The 27,889-nt window shown below is 50.8% G+C and overlaps 1 protein-coding gene across 1 annotated transcript in view; it reads right to left on the reverse strand.

The window, feature by feature from the left end:
- Positions 1-18,296: 18,296 nt before the first annotated feature.
- Tgm2 (transglutaminase 2) overlaps positions 18,297-27,889 on the reverse strand; it is a 30,423-nt gene continuing 20,830 nt past the window's right edge. Inside the window, exons 10-13 of the mRNA XM_006971062.4 lie at positions 25,865-26,134; positions 21,754-21,914; positions 20,682-20,818; positions 18,297-19,866 (exon numbers count right to left, since the gene is read on the reverse strand). Of these exons, the coding sequence (XP_006971124.3) occupies positions 19,716-19,866; positions 20,682-20,818; positions 21,754-21,914; positions 25,865-26,134 (719 nt within the window). The 3' untranslated portion in view covers positions 18,297-19,715. The remainder of the gene's footprint in view (positions 19,867-20,681; positions 20,819-21,753; positions 21,915-25,864; positions 26,135-27,889) is intronic.

The following is a 27,889-nucleotide window of genomic DNA, read 5'->3' on the forward strand; positions in this document are numbered from 1 at the left end:
GAGCACGCGTACACACATGAACACACACACACACACACACACACACACACACACACACACACGCACACACACGGATTAGGGTCACAGTGATGCTGAGTCGTTTCTGGATTCTACTGCTCGCACTGATTTTCGTCCTTGTGTCCTTGGGAGTTTGTTTTCAGGCCACTCTGTTTTGAAACCAGGTGCTAGGAGAAGCTGAAGCTACGTGGGATGTCCCTGTGTAGACACCATGGCATCAGTGTCAGCCCTTGGAGGAGCTGTCCAGTCATCCCATCGCAGAGGGAGCCTTCAAATGGCAGCCCTCGGCATCTGACTGCAGCTGCGGAGAGCCATCCCCTGAATCCAGGCGGTCTCTGGAGCCGTGAAAGGCGGCTACTCTAAGCTGGTGCTGTTGGGTGGCTTGTTACATGGTAAGACCCTACTGGAGGCTGGCAAGATGGTCCAATGGGGAGAAGCTCTCTTGTACCCAAGCCTGATGACCTGAATTTGATCCCTAGTCCCGACTTTGAGAAGTTGTCCTCTGACCTCCCATACATGCTGTGGTACCACACACCCCACAATAATAATAATAATAACTTTAAAAATAAAAGGCTGGAATATTGGCAATCTAGATGGAATGCCTTTGAACATAGGCCTCATAGAGGAAAGAGCTTTGGGTAGCTGAAAGACCAGAAATGGTGAAGTTTAGCTGGCGTCGAGTAGGCAGCTGGGGTGGCAGGAACAAGTGTGGGCCAGGCTACAGGGAGTGTTGAATGTCTGGGCAAAGGCAAGGATTCTGTCTTAGAGAACCCTTCTGGTGTCTGAGAAGAGAGTAGGTTATGGTGGTATTGTGTTCCCCAAAATATTGTGCACCCTAATAAACTTATCTGGGCTCAGAGATAGAACAGCCACTAGATACAAAGGCTAGAAAATGGTGGCACTCACACCTTTAATCCTAGCATTCCAGAGGTAGAAATCCCTCTGGATCTCTGTGAGTTCAAGGCCACATTGGAAACGGCCAGGCATGGTGACACACACCTTTAATCCCAGAAAGTGAGCCTTTAATCCCAGGGAATGGTGGCAGATAGCAGAATGGTATATAAGGTGTGAGGACCAGGAACTAGAAGCTTTTAGCTGGTTAAGCTTCAGGCTTTCAAGCAGCAGTTCGGCTGAGAGCCATTGGGATGAGGACACAGAAGCTTCCAGTCTGAGGAAACAGGATCAGCTGAGGAACTGGTGAGGTGAGGAAGCTGTGGCTTGTTTTGCTTCTCTGATCTTCCAGCGTTCACCCCAATAACTGGCCTCAGGTTTGATTTTATTAATAAGACCCTCTAAGATTCCTGTTACATCTGGTGCCCAACGTTCGTGGTACGAATTCTCAAAAAAGCTACTTGCCTGTGGCCTTGGGGCCCCAGCTCTGAACTGAGCTACACTCGGTTGTGGTGGTGCACGCCGGTAGGATTTACTGAAGGAGGGAGAGGCTGGAGGATCCCGAGTTTGAGGCCGGCCTAGGAGGCTTGGGAGAAGCTTCGACCGGGGCCCAGCCACAAATGTCGGTGGGACCATGGAGGCAGTGGCTGCTGCTCAGAATTGCTGGCTTCTTCTCTTCATGTTGGTGACTGCGGTGATGCTGCTACCTGGGACGAATAGTTTACTGCTACTGGTTCAGAGAAGAATTGCCAGGACCATCGTGTTACAAGAAAGCATCAGCAAAGGTCAGTTTGGAAAAGTTTGGCAAGACAAATGGTTGGCAAGAGAAATTGCTGTGAAGATTTTCTCTTCTAGGGAAGAACACTCATGGTTCCCAGAGACAGACATTTATCAGACTGTGATTGTTCCAAAGCACAGAGGACACACACACACACACACACACACACACACACACACACACACACACACATGAAGTCTTCAGGGAACCAGGATCACACCTACCAGTGACTTTGAAATCTTCAAAAGGATGACAGGATCCCACAATGATGATTCCACATGGACTATGGTAAAGCCATTAAGCTGATTAACACCAAGGAAAGATCGACTTTGGACTACAAACTGTTTAAGACAATTTTGAGATGGCTAGCTGAGATGATCCAGCCTGACAGACTACTTGAACAAAGACTTGAGACAAGCCCTGCACTTTCCCAAAATGCAGAGACTGAACAAATGATACAGGGACTTGACAATTAACCCAAAAATTTTCTTTTCAGGATTCCCTAAAGATGTCTTCACCCCCAGAAAGTAGGAAGTAATTTTAAGAAAAAGATGCCCACATTCCCAAGAAGTGGGGTGGATAGTTTTTTGGTTATTTGAGTTATGAATATTGTCATTGTTTATGATGGTTGGTTACAAGTCATTAATTGTTAATGGTCAAGAAAAAGGCTGAACATGGAGATTAGATTCAGAGGTTTTGTTTAAAAAAGAAAAAAGAGAATATAGATTTGAGGTAGATCATTGAAATCTACTCTGAGAAAAAAGATAAAGAAATAATAGGATAAATGGGTAGATCACTGAATCTACACTAAAAAGAAAAAGGGAAAGATATAAAAATGACAAAAGGTAGATTACTGAATCTATTATGAAAAGAAAAAATACTTTTAAAAAGGAACTACTTGTTTTAAATAGGATAAGTAATGAAATTTTTTTGTCTGAGTTTATCAAATGTCACTGGACTGGACATTGTTATATATTAATGGAGTTTTTTGTCTGAATCTGTCAAATGTTAATGGGCTAGACATCGTTAATGTAATCTTGACTGTATATGTTGTATATACTTATTGGATAGTTTTTCTTGTATTAGTTATAAGCTTTTTTAAAATTTTAGACAAAATAAGGGGAAATGTGGTGGTATTGTGTTCCCCAAAATATTGTGCACCCTAATAAACTTATCTGGGCTCAGAGACAGAACAGCCACTAGATACAAAGGCTAGAAAATGGTGGCACTCACACCTTTAATCCTAGCATTCCAGAGGCAGAAATCCCTCTGGATCTATGTGAGTTCAAGGCCACATTGGAAACAGCCAGGCATGGTGACATAGGCCTTTAATCCCAAGAAGTGAGCCTTTAATCCCAGGGAGTGATGGCAGATAGCAGAAAGGTATATAAGGCATGAATACCAGGAACTAGAAACTTTTAGCTGGTTAAGCTTCAGACTTTGAGCAGCAGTTCAGCTGAGAGCCATTGGGATGAGGACACAGAAGCTTCCAGTCTGAGGAAACAGGATCAGCTGAAAAGTTGGTCAGGTAAAGTTAACTGTGGCTTGTTCTGCTTCTCTGATCTTCTGGCGTTCACCCCAATACCTGGCTCAGGCTTGATTTTATTAATAAGAACTTTTAAGATTCCTGATACAGTAGATGGCAGGAAGACAAAGACTCTGGGGAACCACTGGGCTTATGCTTATGGGTGATCCTGGTGACTTGGAGCAGGGAGGTCAGACTTAGTGGTTTGGGAGTGAAAATCATCAGGTCTTGACAAAGGTTGAGGGCAGTTTGTGGGGTTTTTGTTTTGAGCAACTGAATGGCCAGTGATGCCCATTACTAACGTGGGGTAGATCTAAGAAGGAGCAGGCTAGAAAAGAGGATTCTTTCTTTCTTTCTTTCTTTCTTTCTTTCTTTCTTTCTTTCTTTCTTTCTTTCTTTCTTTCTTTCTTTCTTTCTTTCTTTCTTTCTTCCTTCCTTCCTTCCTTCCTTCCTTCCTTCCTTCCTTCCTTCCTTTCTTTCTTTCTTTCTTTCTTTTTGGTTTTTCGAGACAGGGTTTCTCTGTGTAGCTTTGCACCTTTCCTGGAACTCACTTGGTAGCCCAGGCTGGCCTCGAACTCACGCCTTTAATCCCAGCACTCGGGAGGCAGAGCCAAGAGGATTCTTTCTTAATCCATGGGAAGCCTGGGGTCCTCAGGAGCAGCCTCACAGGGATGGATGTGAGTGGACAGTGCCTGTGTCAACCTAGTGTTTAGATGGATGTGAGTGGACAGCGGAAGTGTCAATCTAGTGTTTAGAGGCGGGTTCTGGGCTGGTCAGCACACAAAGCTTAAGCTAGATGAGTTGAGCAAGCCGTGTCAGATCAAAGAGGGGAGTGAGCTTGAGGGTGTCCTGTCATCTGGGGTCAAGAGGAAGAAGAGGAGGCAGTGTGAAGCAGACAAGGAAGAGTGGCCAGTGAGCTCCCAGGAGAACCAGGAGAGTGCTGGGCCCTGTCAGCCAAAGGAGGGAACTATTTCAAGAAAGAATACGGTCAGTTAAGTGCTGCCGGTGGGATGTACCCTAGCAAGAGTAAAAAAAAAAAAAACCTATAGAACTTAGGGAAGCCATTTGACATTATCTCCTTCAGCCCCCTGATAAAAGGCTGGACCACACCCCTTCCTTCGGCCAATGAAGCATGCCCAAGGGTTGTACGTGTGCTGTATAGACAGCAGTTTGTAGGGCCAGAGAGAAAGCTGTGGGTAAAGTGTTCGCTGCACAAGTCTAAAGAGCAGAGTTCGGAACCCATGTGCTGATGTAAAAGCCAGGCATGACTGCGCATGCCTGTAACGCCAGTGCCTTGGGGTGAAGGTAGGAAACAGGAGGAGTCCAGGGGCCTGCTGGTCAGCACTGTAGCTGAAATGCCAAGATCTAGGCTCAGCGAGAGACTTGGTTTCACAAAATCAGGTTGAGAGTTCTCAGGGATGTAATGTACATTCAGCTGTCATGTGCTGCTGGAGCACACAGAGAAACTGTCTAGAAATGGGGTTGAGCTGAGTCAAGAGCATCTGTTGGAATACCTGTGAGGGCATTCCCAGAGAGGGCTAGCAAAGGGGCGAGAGCCGGCCTGAACCTGGGTGACACCATCAGATAGTGGAAAACACAGACAAACAAAAGCCCGATGGCACAGGCATGCTCTGTCTGTTTCCTGGACACCTTGAGGTAAGTCCTCGGCTCATTGTGCCTGACAAAATGGACTGAAAGCCTCTGATGCTGTGAACCAACATGAACCCTTGTTCTTTTTTTCTTTTCTTTTCTTTTCTTTTCTTTTCTTTTCTTTTCTTTTTTTGGAGCTGAGGATCAAACCCAGGGCCTTGCACTTGCTAAGCAAGTGCTCTACCATTGAGCTAAATCCCCAACCCAAACCCTTGTTCTTAATGTCATTCCAGTCAGATATTTTCTCACAGCAATGAACTGTTTGGCTAACACACACATTTTATATCATGATTAGTTATAAGATGTAGACCCCCCCTTCCTGAATTAGCTATCCTTTCTTACCTCTGCCCACTCCTAACCCTGGAAGAAAGCCCCATGTCCTTAAAATAACTGCCTGGCTAACCAGAGTGGAGACCAGATGTCTTCATCATTTGATCATTTTGTGTTTACTTTTTTTAAAAGGGTATTTCCACAATGAATAAATTGGCAAATTAGGTCTAGGATGTTCCATTAGGACAGCGGTTCTCAATCTGTGGGTTGAAACCCATTTGGAAACCCTCTATCTCCAAAAATATTTATATTACGGTTCATACAAGAAGCAAAATTACAGTTATGAAGTAGCTATGAAAAATAATTTTATGCTTGGGGTCACCACAACATGAGGAACTGTAGTAAAGGGTCGCAGCATTAGGAAGGCTGAGAGTCATTGCATTAGGAGCTCATTTCTTGAAGGGAGGCTGATAGAGGAAGTGGACATTTAGAGTGCATCCTCTGCACACTTTTAAAGAGGCCATTGATAGCCTGGTGGTGGTGGCCCACACCTAAATCCCAGCACTGGGGAGGCAGAAGCAGGCTGGATTTTTTAGTTCAAGGCCACCCTTATCTACAGAGTGAGTTCCAGGACATCCAGGGCTACACAGAGAAAACTTGTCTCAAAAAACCAAAATAATAATAAAAATAATAATAATAACAACAACAACAACAACAACAATAATAATAATAAAATAAAGATGCTATTGTTGTTATGGTTTGAATGTGAAATGTCCCCTGTAGGCTCATGAACTTGAACTTTTGGTTCTCACCTTATGGAACTCTTTTGGTAGGAGGCTGTGGGACAGTTGATAGCCAAGGGGACTAAGGAGGATGTGGGACCTTTAATGGGGGCTCATGGGTTATCGCCTGGTTTTAGCCTGAGCACATTCCCCTTCCCGTCCCCCTTCCTGATCCACTGAGTTTTGAGCAAGCAGTCTCCTGCTCTTGCTGCCATGGACCTGGCCATTTTGAAGGGCTACCATGGCTTCCCTGCCATGATGGACTGTACCTTACCTCTTAAAATAAATCCATAATAAATAAACATTTCCTCTTTAAACTGCTACTGATAGCACAGAGGTGAGAACAGTAGTTACTATGGGTGCCTATTGCATGCTAGTCCCAGTGCTGGGCTCTGGGTACTCAGAAGGTAAGAGAATGAGGTCTTCTGTCTCCAAAAGCTGGTAATAAAGGAGCAGAGGCAAGGTGAGTCCTTAAATCATGTTAACTGTAATAAATGTCAACAACCCAATGGATGAGGCCCTTTAAATCATAGTGAGTGCTGAGAATTACCACGGAGTTCAGAGGACAGACACGTGCTTCGGACCGGGGGGCTATTGAGGAAGTCTTCGTAATGGCCTTTGAGCTGGGTCTTGGAAATCAACAACTTGTAATCACTCAGAGAAAAGAAGGCACTTAGGTAAGACAGCAGCCTGAACAGAACCACGAGTACCTTCTTACTTTAAGATTTCATTTTCTAGCCGGGCGGTGGTGGCGCACGCCTTTAATCCCAGCACTCGGGAGGCAGAGCCAGGCGGATCTCTGTGAGTTCGAGGCCAGCCTGGGCTACCAAGTGAGCTCCAGGAAAGGCGCAAAGCTACACAGAGAAACCCTGTCTCGAAAAACCAAAAAAAAAAAAAAAAAAAAAAAAAAAAGATTTCATTTTCTGATCGAGTGTGTATTTGTGGGTCTGAGTCTGGGTGTGTATGAGTACATTGCCCACAGAGGCCAGAGGCATCAGATCCCCCTGGAGCTGGACTCTCCAGTGGTTGTGAGCCACCTGATGTGAGTGCTGGGAACTGAACTTGGGTCTTCGGCAAGAGCAGTCTGCACCCTTAACTGCTGAGCCATCTCTCCATCCTCACATCTTTTTATTTTAAAATGCTCTAGTGAGATACAATTTATGAATCACACATCCCCGAAAGTGTGGAATCCAGTGTTCTCAAGTCTGACCATCACCATCATCCTTAAGTTTACAGGTGGTTCATCATCCCCCCAAAAAGCACTCATTAGCAGTCACTCTCGCCACCCCACCCCCCGCCCCGCACCCCATGCACCCACGGCTAATCTACTCTCTGTCTATTGGTCTGTTTGGGGTTATTTTACATAAATGGAATCATATAATGTCTCTGTTGTGAGCAGCTCTTTTCAGGTAGGAAAATGTTTTCAAACCACATCTATGTTGTAAACACATCACTATCTTCTTTGCATTGCAGGTTAATATTCCACTGTGTAGATAGTCTCCATTGGCCCCTTACCAGTTAGCGCAAGTCAGGGTTGTGTCCCCTCTTTGGCTGCTGTGAACGCTCCTGTACGTTTGTGTGGACGTGTATCTCACTTTCTGGTTTCACCCTGGGAGGAACTGATTGGTCAGATGTTTGCTCTGTGTTTAACCTTCTGTAATACGCTATTGTTTCTCCAAACGGCTGCAACACAGAGTGTCTCTGGTGGATCTGTGAGGGTGTTCCAGCTTTCCACACCCTCCCCTTACTTGCCATTCTCTGCCTTAGGGTCACAGCCCCCATGTGGGTGTGATGTATCTCTTTGTGGTTTTGAAGGGAAAACTCTGCTAAGTATCTTTCCATGGGCTCAGTAAGCCTTTTGTATAGAGCCCCTCCCTCCCTCTCCCCCACTTCTTGTGTGTGTGTGTGTGTGTGCGCGCGCGCGTGCGTGCGCGCGCACGTGTGAGTGTGTGTGTGTGTGTGTGTGTGTGTGTGTGTGTGTGTGTGTGTGTGTGCTGCAATGTAAGACCTCAATAGCATTTGAAGAGGCTGTTAATACTGATCCGTTCCTCTTCTGGGTCATTGTGAGGGGCTAATGATAAATGTTTGCACAGTGTCTCACTCTGGGCCCCACATTAGCACATGGTTACTTTTACTGCAATTATTCTTAAAATCTAGCTCTGGACCTGGGAAGATGGCTCAGTAGTTAAGAGCATGTTATGTTCTTGCAGAAGGCCTGAGTTCAGTTCTCAACATCCCACAATCACCTGCAACTCCAGTTCCAGGAGATCTGACACCTTCTTCTGGCCTCCACAGACACCTGTATGTACATATATGTACTTAAGTACACGTACATACACGTAAAATAAAATACATAAGTCTTTAAAAACAAAAGTTGTATTAAAAAATAACCCAGCTCTGCCCGTTATTTGATGGTGACTTTGGCCTTAAGTCATTTCCTTTCGATGGGCTTCATTTTTCTCAGGATCAGCAGGGGCCTCAGTAACACAGACTGAAGCATCATCAAGTTCAAGAAGCAACTCCTCCCTCTCCCCCCCACCAAAGGAATGGGCCGAAGAAACAGGAGGAGAAAGAAGGGGTGGGTGTCTGTGACGGATGAGAAACAAATTGCTAGGACTATGAGGATTTGGCACTGCGAAGCACTGGGTGTGGGCAGCTTGTTAGCACTGAGCAGGGCCAGCCAGGCCCGGGAAAGAATGGAGGGGGAGTTGGCAGAGAAAAACCTTTCAGGGGCGTTGGGGTCTGGTGGTGCCTGGTGGGGCTTGGGCTGCTGGTACTCATCTTCAGCCAGCCCTGTAGGGCAGGACCACTGTAGCTCAGGAAAGCATCAGAGGCCACGCTCCTTCCTCCTGGATCCTCTTCATGGCCGCTACCCAATTCCCTCTTCCTGGCTTTGCCCAAACCTCCCAGCCCACCTCCCGTCTACCTCCTCTCTGCTGTGTCCCCCATGGAAGGCTTCTTTGCCATCTCCCCTTTGGGGCAACTTGGCATCTGTCCCTCTCAGGTCTCCCCACTTCTGCTCTGACCCTGCACCCCCCTAGCTGGACACAGCTTTCTAGAGCAGAAAGGAGATTGGCTGCCATGACTGTCCAGCCCTCCAGGGGGCACCTATCATGAAACTACATCCCAATATTTCCCTGTCCTTGGGCTAAGCCAAGGTTTTGAGGAGCCTGGTGTTTAAATGCTAGTGTAGGACAGCATTCCCATTTGGGTTTGACATGCATGTAGAAAAGGCGCAGATCAGCAGTGTGGGGGGGCTCACACCTGTAATCCCAGTGCTAGAGAGCTGAGGCAGGAGAATCACTGAGAGTTTGAGACCTGGGCTGCTTAGTGAGTGAAACCATCTCAAAAGAACAAGAAAGGGGGAGCGGTGGGGAGATGGTTTGGTGAATAAAGTGCTTGCCTAGCAGTTGTGAGGACTGGAGTTCATATCCCCTCACAGAAAAGCTGGGCAGGCCTGCTGGCCACCTAGAATTCCAGCATGAGGAGACAGGAAAAGGGATTCCCAGAGCAAGCTGGCGAGTTAAACTGTCTGGAATTGGTGGGCTCCAATGTCAACTTCAGTCCCCCTACCTCATACTCGCACATGCGTGCATACACACACACACACACACACACACACACACACACACACACACACACACACACACACATTTGCACTTGCATGCACCACCACACATGCAAACACACACATAAAGGCAGGCCTAGGGATGCAGCTTAGTTGGTAGAGTGTCAGCCTGACATGCATGAAGCCCTGGGTTCCGTCCGCAGCACTGCATGCACACTCAGGAGTTGGAGGAGGAGGATGAGAAGTTTGGTGTCATCCTCTGCTCCACAGCAGTCTGAGACCAGCCTGAGATAGCTGAGACCCTGTCTTAACGAAAATGTCCCTGTTTGTGACGAAACACAATGACAAATACAACTTAGGAGGGGAGGGTTTATTTCAGCACACAGCTTCCCAGGGATACAGTTCACCATAGATGGGAAGGCACAGGGACAGACCAGAGGGCTGCCTGGTCACATTGTATCTGCACTCAGGAAACAGAAGGTGCATTGGTGGTGGGCAGGGCTATTGCCTCAAATCTCACCACCAGCTAGAACCAAGTGTTCAAACATGTGAGTTTATGGGGACATTTCATATTCAAACCCTTCCCCAGGCTGGGGGAGGAAGGAGGAGACACAAAATGTTTGGTTCACAGTTACCAGTGTGTTTTCTTAAACAACTGCATCATGCTAACCAGCATCGAGACTCAGAACACTGCAGGCTTCCAGAAGCTCTTTGTTCCAAGTGCCCTTTCTGAGCTGTTGCCCAGCCCTTCAAGGTCGCCACCACCTTGACCTCCATCACCGTGGACCAGCTGAGTCTGGGATGGAGCTCCCAGGGAGTGAAACGATCCCATCTGTGCTCACTAGCAGGTGAGATGCAACCTACTGTCCCACAGTGCCACGCTGGTCGTTTCTCTTCCCTGTGGCATTATCCGCAGGACTGGCTGCAGATTCCTCTCTATGCTCTGAGTGTGGAACCCTACATTGTTTTCAGCTTTGGGATATCTGGGAAGAAAGATGTCCTGAGAATTCTTGCTTGTGGCTTTTGGAGGGCACGTGGGCTCCCATCTGTCTGCTCTATGCCCAGCAGGGCTTGCTGGCCCAAAGGCAGAGATGAGCATGCCTCTATTTAAGCTTCTGCCTAATGTTCCCCAGGGTGATGTGTCAAATCTCCCTTCCCACAGCCCGTTCCACATCTTCACTGATGTGTGTGTGTGTGTGTGTGTGTGTGTTATAACTTACTAGTAGACTGCTATGTAGACTTTACTGTGGTGTGACAACATTCTCACATGAGAATATTATTTTCCACTTGTAGGGACACATTAAAACAATTAAACACAGAGGAGCAGGGTGTGGTAGCAAGACTAACTTTACCGCTTGGGAGGTGGAGGCAAGAGGATCAGCAACTCAAGGTCATCCTGGGCTACATAATGAGTTCAAGGGCAGCCTGGGCTACAGGAGACCCTGAGTCAAAATAAATGAATGAATAAACAAACAAATAAAAACCCCAGTCCCAAACGAAAGCCACGTGAGCTAGTCAGGCCTTTGTTGTCAAGTGGCCATGTGAGCTAGTCAGTAAAGTGGGCTTCGGCCCAGCCATAGGCTGTTGGAGTGGCCTGCGTCCCTGAGGGAGGCTGGGCCGAACAAGGGCGTCTGGCTGCTTGTGAATACATTGTGTGGAAGAGAGTGAGGAGTTTGCAGGGGCACTCGCCTGGGTGGGCTCAAGTGGAGGCCAGAAACTGGCACCCAGAGTCCTTCCTCAATCACGTCTCCATTTTGTTTTCTGAGACAGGGTTCTCACGGAACTGGGAGTTCAGTGTTTCTTCTACACTGACTGGCCAGGGAGTCCTAGGGATCCTCCTGCCTCAGCACTCCCAGTGCTGAGGTTATAGACACTTTCCACCCTGAGCTATCTCCCCAGCCCGTAAACACACTTTTACTATAATGCTTAAAGTTCTGTTATGACTCATTGTAAGTGGACGAATGTCTATTTTTTAAAAGTTCTTAACTTTATTCCCTCTGGCAAAGCAATAGTAACTTTACTTTTTATTTTGACAGATTGGATTTAAGGAGAATACAAAAGGAAAATGATGACTAGCAATTCGGACACAAAAGTAAATATTTAGTAAGACTGAAAAGAAACCACGGCAAATTGCCGGAGACTTCTAAGCGGCAGAGTCCTTTCTCTGAAGTTTCTGAGGCCATTTCCCAAGAACTCTTTCTCTCAGATGCTTCCTGAGGTGGCCAAGCCCTGCCTGGAACACAGCAAGGCTCCCAACCCCGGGCCCACACAGATGCACAGATGTCCCAGGCGCGGTACCCGTGGCTTCCTAGGAAATTATCTCCCCTACCCTCCTTCCTGCCTCCCCAACCCACAGGCTACCCTCACTTCCAGCAGCTCAGCTACCACTCTCCCTCCTGGTCCCTGGCCGATCCTCCTCAGGCTCCACCCTCCACAGCAGCTTCGCTGCTCCCTGACCGAGCCCCCCCCCCCCATGTGTATAACGTACGCTATACTGACAAACGGTCACGTGCTGTTTGAGCTTACTGAGAAGCTGCCTCTGGAGGTGGGGTTCACCACCCCCCATTTCAGACCCAAGCATGTGTGTCTCAAAAAACGTCCTCTAAGACTCCTTGTCTGGGGATGGGCCGGCCACCCTAACTCTGTGATAGGGAGTGGAGGGAACCCGCAAAGCAGGTGGAGAATAAAAAACGTGTCCTTACAAGCAGCTAGAAGGTAACCAACTCCAGGGACATCACTATTATTCCATGATATAAAAGTTCAATTGATAACCCATCCTCAGCTGGTCTCTGCTGGATGTTGTAAACACCCAGTCTGACGGTGCTGTGGTTTTAATTTTGTTTTGTTTGAGATGGGTTTTCTCTGTGTAGCCCTGGCTGTCCTAGAACTCATGATGTAGACCAGGCTGGCCTTGAACTCACAGAGATCTGCCTGCCTCTGCTGGCTTAAATGTTTGTTCTTTTACCTGGAAGCCGCACCTGAGGGCACAGTCTGCTCTGCCTGACTCAGTCCAGCTTCCCGAGTCCGTTTCTGCTGGATGCTTTGAACCTCCAACCTGATTATGTTTTGATCTGTCTCTTACTCTGTTTGGCTTGCTATCTACTTACTGAACTCACTCATTCAAAATGAAAAGTATGACTATCGTAGATTAGTCTCAGAACACACAAAACACTGTGACAGGTGTGGGAGGCACACCTCCCACTGGAGGCAGTGTGGGAAGTTGGGCACAGTGACTGTGGGCCATCTGGTCTGGTTGGTGCTCTGGCTCTACCATCCAGTTCCAAACGGTGTGACCCTGGGCCTGTGTAGTAACCTCTCGGGTCTCTCTTTGATCTGCTCTACTGCAGGACACGGATGTCGGGACCCGGGACCATGTATGCACAACACTTAATGGAAGCTTGGCTTTTAGACCAAATGACCAAATGGCCAGTGGGCTCTTGGGATCCATCTGCCTCCGCCCTGAATGCTGGGGTTACAGAGGTGCTGGGGATTCAAACTCAGGTCCTCATGCCTACAGAGTAAATGCTCTTACCCACTGAGCCATTTTCTCAGCCTCCGCTCGGATCTTAGAACTGATACCGCATTTCCGCTCTTCTCGGCCCAAGTCCCTCCATCTTGGCTCATCTCGTTCCTCCCTGGAGCATCCCCGACATTCTATAGGGCAGTCTTGCCATGGTGACCTTGTGTCCCTAAAGCCTAGTGTATAGCACCTGGTCCATATTAACTCTGATCCATCCAGGTTTCTCCAAGCTATAACTCCCAAGATGCTCTAGACCCTTGCCCCGCCTACCCCGCCCCCCATGGGACCAGCAGCCACCTCTGCATTCCCTGTTGTGGGAGCTGATTAAACAAAGGAGACCTGCCCCTGCCACCTGCTCCGACCCCACCCTGTGTGTCTTGCAGCCAGAATTCCTGCTGCCCTCTGTGTCCTTGGCCCTCTGTGGTTTGTAAGGTCCCCCGTGTCGCCCCCCCCCTTCTGTAATCTCAGTCTAAGGTTGGGTAACAGGCAGTGTGTTAGGTGCACTGTTATAACAGAGGCCCAGAGAGGGTAAGTTACTTCCTCATAGTCATACAGCAAGAAAGTGCTGGAAGATGGGGCATTAACCACCCAAAACTCCTCGGTGGGGCCATCTCACCCTGGGTCCCAGGGCCACTACCATCCCTTCTGGGGAACTCTGCCAGCTGGCTATGTGGGGCCACTCAGCTCTTCCAAGAAGAGTAGAAACAGTAGGTTCAGCTTTTGTCCTTATTCTTTGCATGAGAATGCCCTGATTCCACCCATGTCTCAATTTCCCTACCATTTAAAAAAACAAAACAAAACAAAAAAGGAATCTTAGCAAATGAAGGCAAATCACTGCTCTGGCTGACCTAGCACACATTTCCCCTTGTCTGTCTGTCATCTGTCCTAGAGGAGTGAATGTTGAACTGATGAAGCTAGACTCTGCTCTTGCCTCTGGTTGTCTTCACTCTCTTTTTCAGAGACAGGGCCTCACCATGTAACCCAGGCTAGCCTCACCATGTAGCCTAGGCTAGCCTCAAACTCATAATCCTCCTGTTATAGCCTCAGTGCTGGCATTACAAGCATGTACTACACTGTTCAACACTTCTTGACCTAGGGCAGCGGCTGAGAATGCTGTCTAGAGGCGGCTCTTTGGCCATTTGTGAAGTGTGAAGGGTGTAGGTCCAGGGTGACCTGCAATGGCCAGAGTGAACGCAGTGGTGAATGATTAGATGTTTACCAAGGCCCCGAGGAGCCCTCTGACTTTACCTAGTGGGCTGGAGTACACGTAATCCCGGACAGCTGTCATGAAAAATGTAACAGGCTCCCAAATTGATGGCACTGCCCCCTTTCTCCTCCCTCATCTCGCAGCAGCAACAGCCGAGACCCAGGGAAGAGGGGTAGATTTTCACTGATCATGCCCGGGCAGAATCCTGAGACTGAACCCAGGCCTCCACTCTGAGCTCAGCATTCTGCCTCCCTCTGCTCATATTAATTATCTAGACAGCTTTACTGAGGTAGAATCCACATGCTTTGCAAGTCACCCATTAAAGTACACAGTTCAGTGGCCTCAGTTCAGACAACCGCATCTATCAGCACAGTTTACAGCACTTCCATTACCCGCTTTAGTTCCAACTCCGTTCCTCAAGCCCCAGGCAGCCACCCATCTACTACATCTGCTCTCTGTAAGTAGCACCATACATTCCAAGAGCTTTCATTTTTCTCTCTCTCTTTTTTCCCACTTACATGATGTTTTCATCCTTACTGTAGCGTGTCTCAGGGCTTCATTCCTTTTCATTGCCAAGTAATATTCCATGATATATACATCATATTTATTTATCTCTTAATTAAGTTAGTGGACGGTTGGGTTACTTCCACTTTTTTTTGTCTGCTATGAATGATGCCACTGTGGACATTATTGAACAACTTTCTGTGTCATGCATGTTTTCATTTCTCTTGGATAAATACCTGCAGGTGGAATTTCTGGGTCATAGAGTAACTCCATATTTACCGCCTGGTCCTCTGACCCTGACTTTCTCAGACCCTGGGACTGCTGATGGGGAAACAATGTGGGGATAAACTCAGGAGTTCCAATTTCCAGGGTTCAGGAAACAAGCCTGCCCCTCCCCTGCTCTCCCCATATCCTCTCCTCTCCTTTCTAGGCCATTCTTCAGAGAGCTGTGGGCCAGCCAGATCCCAGCTCCTTTCTGCTTGCTAGGGCTTGGGTGAGTCTGTGACCTGTGACTTCTGCTGCTCTGGCTGGTGGCTGTGGATTCATGTGAAGGGAGTCACTGAGCGGTGTTTTGTGTCTGCAAATTTTTCTCAGCACTCACTGAGAATATAGCCCAGTTCTTTGAGGCTAGACATGCCATCCTTTGGACACAGCTTCTCATTTCGTTGGGCTATTTCTTTTTCCTCTTGTCACAGAACCCTCGGGCTGTGTGGGGTTGCTAGTCGCCGTGTGCTTGCTCAGACCTTTGCTCAGGAGGAAGCAGGGGAGACCCCCAAATAACATCCCCCCACCCCGGCCTGGCTGTCAATAATAGCGGTGTATATAACTTGTCTTTTCATCCCCCGGTGGCTTCCAAAATGGCTTTTCCCTTGTCTTCCAGAGAAAACATACCTTTTGGAGCCTAATAATTAACTGTAGAATGAACCTTTGTCAGGAGAGGAACCAAAAAGTCTCCAGCCACACACTTCCCTAATCAGTAACTTTTCTTTAGACCTGCGGAACCCAGAGTACCCAGTGGCTTGCTGATAAGGACAGCTTAGGAGAAGGGCCGACCCCACCCCCAGCCGATGTGCCCACACAGCCCTGTCTGTGCGTGCCTGCAACCCAGGCACGGTGGTCATGTCTGGAGACACCGCCATCTTCTTTGGTCTGTTGGCTTTCTGGACAAATCTTTTCTTTGTCCCGGTCACACGTCCTCCAACCGCTGGCTTTGTTGACTGGGTTTCCCTGTTGCACCAGCCCCAAGGTAAATGTGCTTGGAGGAGGCACAGGCTTGGCCCCACCCCACCCCCTCTCTTGGACTCTATCAGCGGTCTGTCATTCCAGGCTTGGCTGGAGGCTGAGGGGTGAGCTGGCAGACATCCTAGGCAAACAAGTGCAGCTTGGAAAGGAAAGGGGCCCCTGGGGTGGGAGGACGGACCCGACCCACCCCCCTCCCGGAGGGCTGCCAGGCATTATGCAGGCCTCCATCCCAGGAGTCCTGGGCCCTGGTGAGCAGGGAGAATGCTGGGAGGAACAGGCCTTCGTGCCATGCTCTGTGCTGGGCATAGCTGCTTGTGTAGACTAAGGCTCAGTTTTGCAACCTACCAGCTGTGTGACTTGGGGCAAATTGCTTAACCTCTCTGTCCCTCCATTTCTGTATCTATGAATAGGTGAAATGGCACAACCTCCAGGGTTTCTAACATCCCAGAGGGAGATTTGGGAGTGTGCCACATACACACATTTGAGACATTCTGCCTTGCCGTGGAAGACCCACAGCAGGAGCCAACACGTGTCTGTCCTGTACAAAGAGCTCTATTTCTCTAGGCTTCTAATGAAACAAGCAATGGACCTGGTGTGTGTGTGTGTGTGTGTGTGTGTGTGTGTGTGTGTGTGTGTGTACTTGTACATGGGGGCCAGAGGTCAATGTCAGGTTTCTTCCTCAATGGCTCACCAGCTAATTTTTTGAGACAGGGTCTCTCATTGAGCCCAGAGATCACCAATTTAGCTAGACTGGCTGACCCCAAGACCCACTTGTCTTGCATGCTTAGCTTCATCCTCCAGTGCTGGGGTTGTGAACTTGGGTGATATGCACCCAGCTTCTATGTGTGCACTAAGGCTCCAAACTCAAGCCCTCACGCTTGTGTGGCAAGCTGAGCCATGGTCCCGACTGTGTCTGTACTTTCGGATCACAAGGAACAAGCAATAAGTAGAAGTGTTTATGGGGGGGGGGCCGCTGGGGGAGCAAGAGAGGGGGCCCAAGTCAGTTGAGCTATGTACAGCTTGGCTCCTCCGTGTGTCAGGGGTCAGCAGTCAGGCAGGGAGCCAGAGCTCACGGCCTTGACTTCTCCGGAAGCCTCATGCTGTGAGTCTGTCCCTGCCCCAGAGCACCCAGCACACAGGCAGGTGCAGAAGTGGCTGTTCACAACCCTGCCACCTGCATAAACATCTGCCTAAGATGCGCAGAGGCAGAAGCATCTGACACAGCCTAGGAAGGCCTCGGAGAGGTGGCCTCCTTGGGGCCGGGTTTCCGTAGCCCAGTGAGAGTCCTCCATGTGGGGCTTACGGGAAGAGTCAAGACAGAAGGTTCCATCCAGCCCATCTTTCTCCCTTGCTTGACCACCTCTGCTTTCCAGGGGAGTTTCCCAGAGCCTTTTGCCAGCTGGTCTCTGGTAAGGATCTGCTGGCAGGCAACATGAAGGAGGATTAGCCAGACCAGCCTGCCTCTGTGGTAATCCCTCCACAGTGAGGCCTTCAATGCCTTCTCCAAGGGAAAAGACAGCTACATTTATTTACTTATGGCATTGATTTATTTGTGTGTATGCATCCGCATGTGGAGATCAGAAGGCAGCTTTCGGGAGTCAGTTCCCCCCTCCCACCACGTGGGTACAGTCATCGGGATTGGTGGTGGGGACCTTAACCTGTTGAGCCATATCGCTGGCCCTGTTTCTGTCTTGAGCGCACTTACTGAATCAACACCCAAGCCATCCTAACCAGCCCAGGACTGCAGCATCCAGGGGTCACAGGGACTTGGCACTTTTGCATTTTGTGTGTGTGCATGCTTGTGTAGGTGTGCATGCATGTGTGTGTCTGTGTGTTGTGTGCGAGCACGCATGTCTGTGTGTACCAAATGCCAATCCTCGGGTGTCATTTCTCAGGCACTGTTCATCTTGTTTTTGAGATAGCCTCTAACCGGCCTAGAACTCACCAACGAGACTAAACTGTTTAGCCAATGGACTGGGATTTTATCCCTAGAACTGGGATTATAGATGGGCACCACCACATCATGGTTTGTTACCCCAACACACAACCAAAGGTGACCTTCATGCTAAGCCAAGTAGATGAGGAAAGACAAGGAAGAGTATTCCAGGCACAGGGAACAGCATGCAAAACTTCAGAGGTGAATAAGAAGGAAGGAAGGACCCTGGGGGACACCGGAAGTTCCTGGCTCTGCTAGTGGGAGGGGTTTGTGGGTAGAGCCTTGAGTGCCAGGAAAGTGTAAGGCCGGGTTAAGGCTTGGGCGAGGAGGCCGGGAGTGGGCACAGGTGTGAGTGAACCTCTCCGCCCACCTCCCTCAGAAGCCCCCAAAGGATAAGGGCAGGCCTTGTTTGAATGTGAAAAATAGACCTTTATTTCAGTGCTCACACGTGTTTCAGAAGCATGCCCACTGCCTGCTTGGAACCCGGAGCTTGCACAAAGCAACCGGAAGCGGAGCTGTGTGGAAATGGGGCAGAGACACGGCTCATGGTGCAATTCTCTGTGTAAAGCGAAACGTGTTAAAGGCATCGTTGTGATTCTTCCCAAGCTCTTCTCTGAGATTTCAGGGGGTCTCAGAGCCTCTGGCCGCATCACCCAGAGGACCCCTCCACTTCTGAGGTCTTCCAGCTTGAGGGCCCAGCCATGGAGAGGTAGTTGGGGATAGTGACCCATAGGCTCCCACGCTTTTTTTTTTTTTGTAGACAAGTGATGTGCCTGGGGGTGCTTGCTGAGGAAGAAGGGCTGGTGGGGGCGTGGCCCTGGTGGGAAGTGACCGGCGTGGACAGTTAGGGTTCCTCCTGTGAAGTCTAGTCTAAGCACTGTGCAGGCAGCTTACGGGTAGTCCTGGAACTGCATCTGAGGGACCCGGGCGTAGGTGAGAAGCAGGATGGCCTGGTGTTGCTGTCTCCTTTGCAGAGTGCCGTGGGCCTGGGTGGCAGGCTTCAGAAGCATAGGGCCGAGAGGCTCTGGAGGTGGACTTGTCAATCATTGCTCTGGTGAAGGAACATCAAGCCCAGAAGAGGAGGGCGAAGTGTGGCCCTCCTTGGAGCTCAGACCTAGGCTCTGACTGCCAGCTCTCTAGCCTCCCTGTCCTTTCCTTAACCCCTCACCCCAACGGTGTCCTTCCAGATTGGTCCCATATGGCTTCACTGACTCTCTCAGGTCAGGGCTGATGTCACAGATGGAGGACTAGAGCCCAAGCCAGATGGCACAGGTTCTGTTTCCAGGCTCACCCACTGGCCCTGCAAATGATGGCAGCCTACTGGCACAGCACAGCATGGGCAGCCTCAGTTTCCACCCTGCAGTTTCTCATGGACACTAAGCAGGCTGGTGGCCCTGTGAGAACTTGAGGTGCCTAGCACATAGTAATTCCCTTTCAGCGGGGAGGTGGGTGGGAGACCGATGGCCAGGGCAGCTGGGTTCCTTCATTGAGCCAGTGGGTTTACCATCCCTCTGTGCTTGCTCTGAGGTTCTAGAGACAGTTCAAACAATACAGGGTGCTGGCAATGGCTCTCTCCCTCCCCTGGTCTGCCAAGGCCAGGGTTCCCACTGTGTTGGCACAGAACACTCCTCACAGCTAAGGGGACAGACAGATGGGGAACTGGACCAGAGGAGCAGGATGGACCGGAAGTACAGTTCCTTCCAAAGAGCCCCCCAGGGAGACCTGTCAGCCTGAAGGGGTGAAGTTGCTCATTATCTCGGGATAAAGACCAGGTTGAGTTGAGGGTTGGCAGCTGGGTGACGGGGAGCTGGGTGAAGGGGTCCTTTAGGCTGGGCCAATGATGACGTTCCGGTAACCCTTCACAGACTTCAGCTTGTCACACTGGAAGTTAACCACCAGCTTGTGGAGGCCAACTTCGGTCGGGAACAGGTCGACTCGTGCTTTGACCACTTCCCCTGCTGGCACGGGGTCTGAGCTGAAGAAAGAAAGAGGGTGAGGAGTCAGGCCTGGCTGCCGTGGGGCATCAGTGAAGACACGCAAAGACTTAGACCAGGGCCTCAGCGAAAGAAGACTAGTGCCGGTATTAATGGTGGGTCCCACTGGTGGTCTCTGCAGAGCTGGGCCTCCTAGAGTGGTGTGTGTGTGTGTGTGTGTGTGTGTGTGTGTGTGTGTGTGTGTGTGCGCGCGCATTTGAGTGTGTACACAAATCTGGGTATGTATGAGACAGGAAGTGTACATGTTCGTGTGTGCCCAAGTATGTAGAGGTGTGAGCAAGAACATGGCTTGTGGATGGGCAGTCATATGTGGTGCGTAGATGTGCCCATGTGTGCTGGCAGTAGGTGGTGGGGTAGGGGTAACATGGACATGCTCAGTGGCTACAGGAGACACAAGGCATCGTGTGGCTTATGCATGCACTTGATTTGTTTCGATTGTGTGAGTTACATGGCACTGGAAAAGAAAAACAGCATGTGTTCCTACACGTGCGTGTGTAGATAGGAATGGACGAGGGCACACCCATGCATCCGAGTTCCGTGAGGACTCCGTGGAGGCAGCACACGGTGACTGAGGGGTCTCACTCTGGCCAGGTGTGTGCTGGTGTGGGAATGGCTGCAGTTAGCACACTGTGAGAGTTGAAAGGGGGGTACCTGTCAGCACTCTGGCTTGGGGTTTGGTGGGGGGATGCAGGTGAGCAGGAGTGAGTGGAGTGGGCTACAGGCTGGGTTAGGTTCAAGGGCCTTGTCTCCTGGCTCCAGCCTTCTCCTCCCTGAGACCTGGGTTCCCAGCACTTACACTTCCACAGACTTCTGCTCCTTGGTCAGGCCAGCCCCCTCCACAGTGAACATGCAGTCGTACAGGGGTTCAGAGAGCGGGTTTCTCAGGGACACCTCAGCCACCAGCTTGCGGTTCTGCTTGGGCTCCCCCAGGACCTGGAAGGGGAGCAGATGAAGGCTAGGGCAGGGAGCCAGGCTGGATGCCTAAGAATTTGTCCCAATGTTTGCTAAATGAAGCTGCTCCCAGTTCTGACACGCCCAGAACAAATCTTGGTGCCTGTTTCCTGTTTGCAAAATGCAGGTGATGGCTATGGCCCAGGTCTCTTTCACGGAGCTTTACTGAGGCTCCCCATGACCCTGGGGGTGTATGAAGGGTCTCCTTCGTTCTGGGGTCTGAAGCTGACAGGTCAGGACTGGAGCTTATTGACCCTGCCCTTCTCTGCTGTGTGAGATTGGGGAGATTGGGACCCTCTCTGAGCCCTATGAAAGCTGCCAGTTCTTCAGGACAGGTGAGCTAAGGCGTGCAGCACTTAGCTGACCCAGGCCCGTGACTACAAGGCACTCTAGAGCAACTGCATCTGGGGCTCAGGGGCACCTCAGAAGAGGGCTGGGGGGAGATGACCATGATGGCACAGTCGGCTTTCACCAACTCTCCAAACGTGAAGGGCACGCCCTAGCTGCTTCCTGTGGCCATACGTCAATTCTCACAGCATCCCCAAGTGCCAGCATTGACCTAGTCCCACAGAGGAGTGAACTGGGGCTCAGAGGTGAATTGGCATCTTCAGAGTCACCCAGGCACAAGCCTGGGCCACCCTGCTCGCCACCCTTCCCTGGCCCCCGCAGTATCACCAAGGTGGGTGCACTGGTCTTTTAAGGATACCCGGGTCCTAGATCCTGACAATCTCCCGACCCCCAGGCTCTAGGAGCCCTTCCCAGAGGCTTGAGTCCTGCAGTCTCTTAGCTCTGTGACACTTTCCTTCCACGGGGATCCTGAGGCACAGAAAGACTCCAGGCTGCAGTAGGTGTGTGCGTGGGTACAGGCTGCCTTCTCCCCAGCCCTGGGCTTTCCTGGAGCCTCGTCTGCTCCTTACCCGGATCTTGATGTCAGGATTCTCCAGGTAGAGGTCTCTCTCGGCCAGCAGGTAGCTGTTGGAGGCTGGCTCAACAAGGAGCCCCCGCACCTTGATGAGGTTTGACTCCGTCAGGCACTCACTGTACTTCTCGTAGAGGATGCGAAGGGGGATGCTATTCTCTGTGATGAGGGAGAAGGAGGGCGGAGTGACGTGTGAGTTGTGAGGGCTGGGTCCAACCAACTGCGGAGGTGACAGACCCACACCACCACCCCTGGATAGAAGCTAGAGCCTCCCGCACACCAAGCAAGCACTCTCTCACTGAGCTGCGTTTCCAGTTTGCCTCTGTTCCTTCAGGCTGATGACCCCGCAAGTCTCCACCTTCTAGGACCTATTCATACTATGTGGGCAGTATGGGTGCTTAGGAGGCTCGGAAGGGTTTCCTGGATGGGGCAGTGAGGCAGCTGGCTGCTGTGGGGAAGAGGGCAGCCGCTGACCACCAGGCACCACGCCTAACCCAGTGCCTCCCATTTCACTGTCTTGACAACCCAAGCGTGGCTGTACTTACAGGCAAGGAAACCAAGGCTTGGGCAAGTAAAATGTATTGTCATACACCGCCACCCAGCTGAACATGCCACCCAGGCATCTGAATCAGATCCCTAGCATCACCTGTCCTCTGAGGGTGAACTCCCTCCCCACTGGGCCCACGGCCCTGACCCATTTTACAGATGAAGACATGCCTCTGCCAGGGAGCGCTCCCCAACTGGCTGTGTGAGCCCAGGCAGACGACCACCCTGTCTGTTCCCTCCGTTCCTGGGTCAGTCAGCATATGCAGGGCAGAGCTCTGACCGAGATGATTGCAGAGCAATGGCACACAGCTGAGGGGCTGAGGGTGGGCTTGATCTCATTTTTTTCTGACAAGAAAATGGAGGCCTAAGGACAGCAGGGGTCAGTAGGATGCAGGAACATTTGGAGAAAGGAGCCCAGGGAGGTCTCTGGGCTTCCTGGCACCCAGCCAACCATCATGGTCCTGCAGGGAGGAGCTAGCACTCTGACAGCAGAGGCGCCCCCTCCCCTTGCTACACCAGCATTTACATATCCTGACTGGAATGATTGTCACACACCAGTATGGGCTTCATAGTTTGCATGGTATTTTTCTATAACCTGTTTTATATTTTTAACCTTATCATCATCGTTATTACCATCATCATCACCACCACCACCACCATCACCATCATCATCATCACCACCATCATCATCATCACCACCACCACCATCACCATCATCATCACCACCACCACCACCACCATCACCATCATCACCACCATCATCACCACCACCATCTTTTGCTAAGAGAAGATTTTCATCATTATTTAGAGCAAACTAACAGCACAATAATTATAAATATAAACCAACAAAGTCTTGCTTGCTGCCCTCTGGCAGGACATTCATGTCACAGGGGCCAGGGCTAATGGATAATGAGGGGACAACTAGCAAGGGCTGGGGAGCCAAAGGCAAACTAGCACCGCTCAGCTCCCACAGGGACTGCTGTTCAGGTCAGCTGGAGGACCGACGAGGCTGAGGGGCAGTGGCCTGCTCATTGTTGGCCCAAGCAGCAGGCGGCACAGGCTTTAGAAGGCTAGGCAGCCAGCGGGTGGCCTTCTCCTGCTGCATTATCCCCAAAGAGACCTACTCCAGCCTGAAGACATGATGGGGAGCAAAGCCCTGGGCCCATGAGGACAAAAACCTGGAATGAACAGCCCCACCCTGGGGGCAAAACAGAAAGAGGAAACACTGGACACTAAGAGGATGTGGCTGTAACGGTTGGCTTTGCCAGAAGGCCAGCCAGGCCAGGGCAGGTCCTGGAGAGCCGATGTTCACAGATCAGTAACCAGACCTTGTCCTTGGGCCAAAAGCTGGCTGGGAGGAGAAACTGAGTGTGGTCAGCCTCAGTCCTCCCTCGGACATTATGCCCTGTTCTAGAAGGTCCCATGGGATGGTCACTGACCCCTGACTGCTTTCCTGACCTACTGGTGGCTGAGGGAGGAGAGAGAGGGCAGGGTGGAGGGAGGGGAGAGCAGCTGGGCTGCAGCCAGGCGCGGACAACTGGACTCCATTCAGCTGTCCTGGGCCTGGCTTCCTGTCCATTAGCACATGGAAGTCCCCAGATCGTATCATCAGAGAGCAGTAAGTGTCAGCAACGCTGCCAAAGAGGCAGAACAGGCAGCCTCAGGTGCTCCCTGGATTTGGAGGCCCCAACAGGCCGTGTTGGACTAGCTGTGCCTTCCAGCCAGAGCCCAGCACACCGAGCCCCTGCCCTGATCTCCCTGTCCCCTGTGCTGTCCCGCATGGATTCCTGGCAGGCAGGACACCCTCAGCTGAACTGCGGGCCTGGCTGGAGCTCCTGCAGCAGCACGATGCAGGCGATCTGATGCTGTCTGTGGGGCAGACGTGACTCCACAGTTGGGAGTAAGGCACCTGGAATTTAGGGCTTGGCCCAGGTTCGTCACTGCCTCCCTCAGGGTAGCTCATAAAAGGCTCAAGTGAGTGGTATCGGCTGGAGGGCCTTACAAGATGGACTGGCCTTTGTCCAAATGGGGGCCTGTGGCCTGCATGGGAAAGAGAAATGTCCAGGGCAACAGCAGCAGGTGGTGTCAACTAGAATACGGGTATCCAGGCTACCCGGAGTAGCCATGGCGACAAGGTGCCCCTCACTCCTGGGATCCAGACCTAGTGGTATCACGTGTGTTCTTCCCATGCCATCAAGGTGGCAGAGAGACCCTGAGCAGAGCAGATACTGCCTCGTGTCACCACAGTGGTGAGCTGGGTCTCACACTGAAGCGGAAGCATGGCACCGGGTCCTGGCCACGGTGACTCCACATCAGCTCTGAGTCCCCAAAGTTGTCCATCAGGTGAGTGTGCTGCTGCCTCACGTGACGGGCATGGTCACCTTGCCAGTCTGTGCATTGTGCACCGTGAAGGCGGCAGAGGCAAATGCCACGTGAGTCCAGCTGGCTTCAGAATGCATCTTTCAACAGTTCAGTACTGGGACCCCAGCCTGGGGCTAAGGGGATTTTCCAGGCCCGGGAGAGAAGAGTCAAGAGCTGGCCCCAAACACAGGCCTGTCTGCCCAGGAGAGCTGGGCTAGGACAGTGCGGGTGAAGGGCCTGGAGTACTCTGTCTGCATGCAGGAGTGGGAGCAGGGGAGCAACAGCTTGGGCGGCCCCTTCTCTAGGCAGGTCACGTGGCTGTCCTTTACCTAGTGCTGACAGTACAACGGTCCATGAAATCCACACTGGCCCGTGATGGCTGGGCTGTGGAGCTGGACTGTGTCCTGGCACTGTGCTAGCTCACTGTGTGACCTCAGGGCCCAGAACAATTTTAGGAGAACACCAGGAAGGGACTTAGCTTGTGACAGAGGAGCACAGGATCTGGGAAGGCCAGCAGGGTCGTGGGAAGATGCCATGAAACAAGGCAGGCTCAAACCCCTGGCTTGACTGCTCTGTGCCTCTGTCTCCTCATCTAGAAAATGGGTGCAATGTAAGAATCTACACCACCCCCCATACACATACTTTTTTTTTTTGAGGCAAGGTCTCACTATGTAGGCCAGGCTAGCCTCAGACTCTCAATCTCCCTGCCTCAGCCTCCAGAGAACTGGGATTACAGGTGTGTTCCATCATGCCGGCTCCCACTTCTCTTTGCGCTATAAGAATTAAGCATGGTGGGAGGCTGGGGAGACCACTCAGTCAATAAATTGCTTGCTTTGTGAGCATGAGAACCTGAGTTCCAACCCTGGAATGAACACAAGTGGAAAAAAAAAAAAAAAGACAGGCTTGTAATCGCAATGGAGGAGGGGACAAGCAGACCTCTGGGACTAGCTGGCCAGTGAGAGAGCCTGTCATACAAAAAAAAAGGTGGATGGTACCTGAGGGATGATACTTATGGTGCCTTCTGGACACACACACACACACACACACACACACACACACACACACACACACACACACACTTAAACACCATGGTACCAAGAAAGAGCTTAGCAGGGGGCTTGGCCCTGGTGATGCCAGGCAAGGGTCTGGGAGGTGAGATGCACGTGTGAGGTACTGGATGCTCTGGGCAGGCACAGCCTTACCAGAGAAGGGATCCAGGGTCAGGCTGAGGTTCTCAGAGCCACACTCGGGCCCCAGCACACCGTTGTAGCTGACAGTGCGGGCGCAGAGCAGGAGACGACAGTCGCGGCTCTCGGAGGTGTCATTGCCGATGTGGGCGAACACGTCAAAGTCGCTGCCCATGCTCATGCTCTCGCCCACGCGGATCCGCATGGCCACCCCCGTCTCCTCCTTCTCGGCCAGTTTGTTCAGGTGGTTGGCCCTGGTAAAGGCTTCCCTCTCCTCGGGCGACCCTGTACAATAGGGAAGAGGACTCTGATTTTACCTGTGGCAAGGATCCGTGGGAGAGGGTTGGGATGGGGCAAGCTGGCTTTCCAGAGTCCTGGTGACTCCGAGCAGTCCCATCCTTGTCCCCCTGGCTTGCAAGCCTCACTTTTTCATTGACTTGACTCTCAGTAAATCTGGTGCGCACAGCTGCTGAGTAGAAGAGCCACGGACTCAGGAGGAAAACTGATCATGTCCGTGTTGTTGTTATGTTATTAATGGGGTGTGTCAGGGCAGGGTCTTTGACTAGACACAGACCAGTGTTACAGTGTGTCCATGCCAGGAGAGCCTGCAGTCCAGAGAGGCCATGAGGAGCATTCCTGGAAACCAGATAGTAGCAGGTTCAATCCCACCCAGAGGGCAGCATCTTTCTCTCACCGATGGAGAATCAGTAAGGAAAAGGCTTGGCAAGGCTGACTGGGCGCATCCACCATTCCATTCAGTCTGACAGAAGTTTCCCAAGTCTCGCTGTGTGCCAGCCTCCATGACACTTACAGAGGTGACTGAAATATCGCAATCCTTGCTTTGGCCTGGCCCCCACTGAGTCCAAGGCTGCCTGAGGATTAGTGCTATCTGGACATGCTCTAACTGGAAAGGAGAAAACAAGAAAACATGCTTTCTCTGGCTTTCAAAAAGCTCAGGGCTGATGCGCTGACAGAAAAGCAGATGTGGGGCTGACAGGATAGCTCAGCGACTAAGAGTACCTGCTACTCTTACAAAGAACCATGGTTTGGTTCCCAGAACCTGCAAAGTGCCAGCACCCACACGGTGCCTCAAACCGTTGGTAACTCCAGTTTCGTGGAATCCGACCCCCTCTTCTGGCCTCCATGGGCACCAGACATGCATATGGTACATGTACATATATGCAGACGACCATACACATAAATAAATCTTTTAAAAATGGAAAATAACGGAGGAAGGAGAGGTAGGAAAAGCTTTCTCGGGGGAGGGGTTGTTAAGGCTGGATCCTGAGGGTAGTATAGGAGTTCAGTTGTGAAGAGTAAGATACAACTTCCTCCTCCTAGCACAGAATTGTGGGGAAGGGGTCTGTGTATAGCTAAAGACCCTGCCCTGACACACCCCATTAACAAAATAACACACAACACGGACATGATCAGTTTTCCTCCTGAGATCTATGTCTCTCCTACTCAGCACCTGTGCTCTCCGGTTTTATTGAGAGTCAAGTCAATGAAAAGGTGAGGCTTACAAACCAGGGGGACAAGGATGGGGGCATGGGTCAGTCCGTGCCTGCTGCGGACCCACTTCAGATCCCTAGCACCATGTAAGAGCCAGGCATGGTAGCACATGTCAGTAACCCCAGTGCTGGGGAGCTAGAGATAGGAGGCTCCCCATTGTTCACTAGCCAGCCAGTTTAGCCAACTGGTGAGCTCTGGGTTCAGTGAGAGACTGACTCAAATAATAAGGTGAGGCTGGAAAGATGCTCAGAGGCTAAGAGCACGTCCTGTTCTGCCAGGAGACCTTAGTTCAGTTCCCAGCACCCACATCAGTGAACCTACAACTGTCTATAACTCCAGCTGGAGAGGCTTCAGCACTCTCTTCTGGACTCCCTGGGGACACACACACAAAAATTCACATGAATAAAAAATAAAATACATATTTTAAAAAAAGGGAGAGCAATAGAGGAGGAGACTAACATCATCTCTGGCCTCCAAATGTATACATGTATGTACATGTGCATATACATATGTCCACATGGATGCACA

This window comes from Peromyscus maniculatus, chromosome 4, assembly GCF_049852395.1.
Source record: "Peromyscus maniculatus bairdii isolate BWxNUB_F1_BW_parent chromosome 4, HU_Pman_BW_mat_3.1, whole genome shotgun sequence".
Taxonomy (NCBI): Eukaryota; Metazoa; Chordata; class Mammalia; order Rodentia; family Cricetidae; genus Peromyscus; species Peromyscus maniculatus.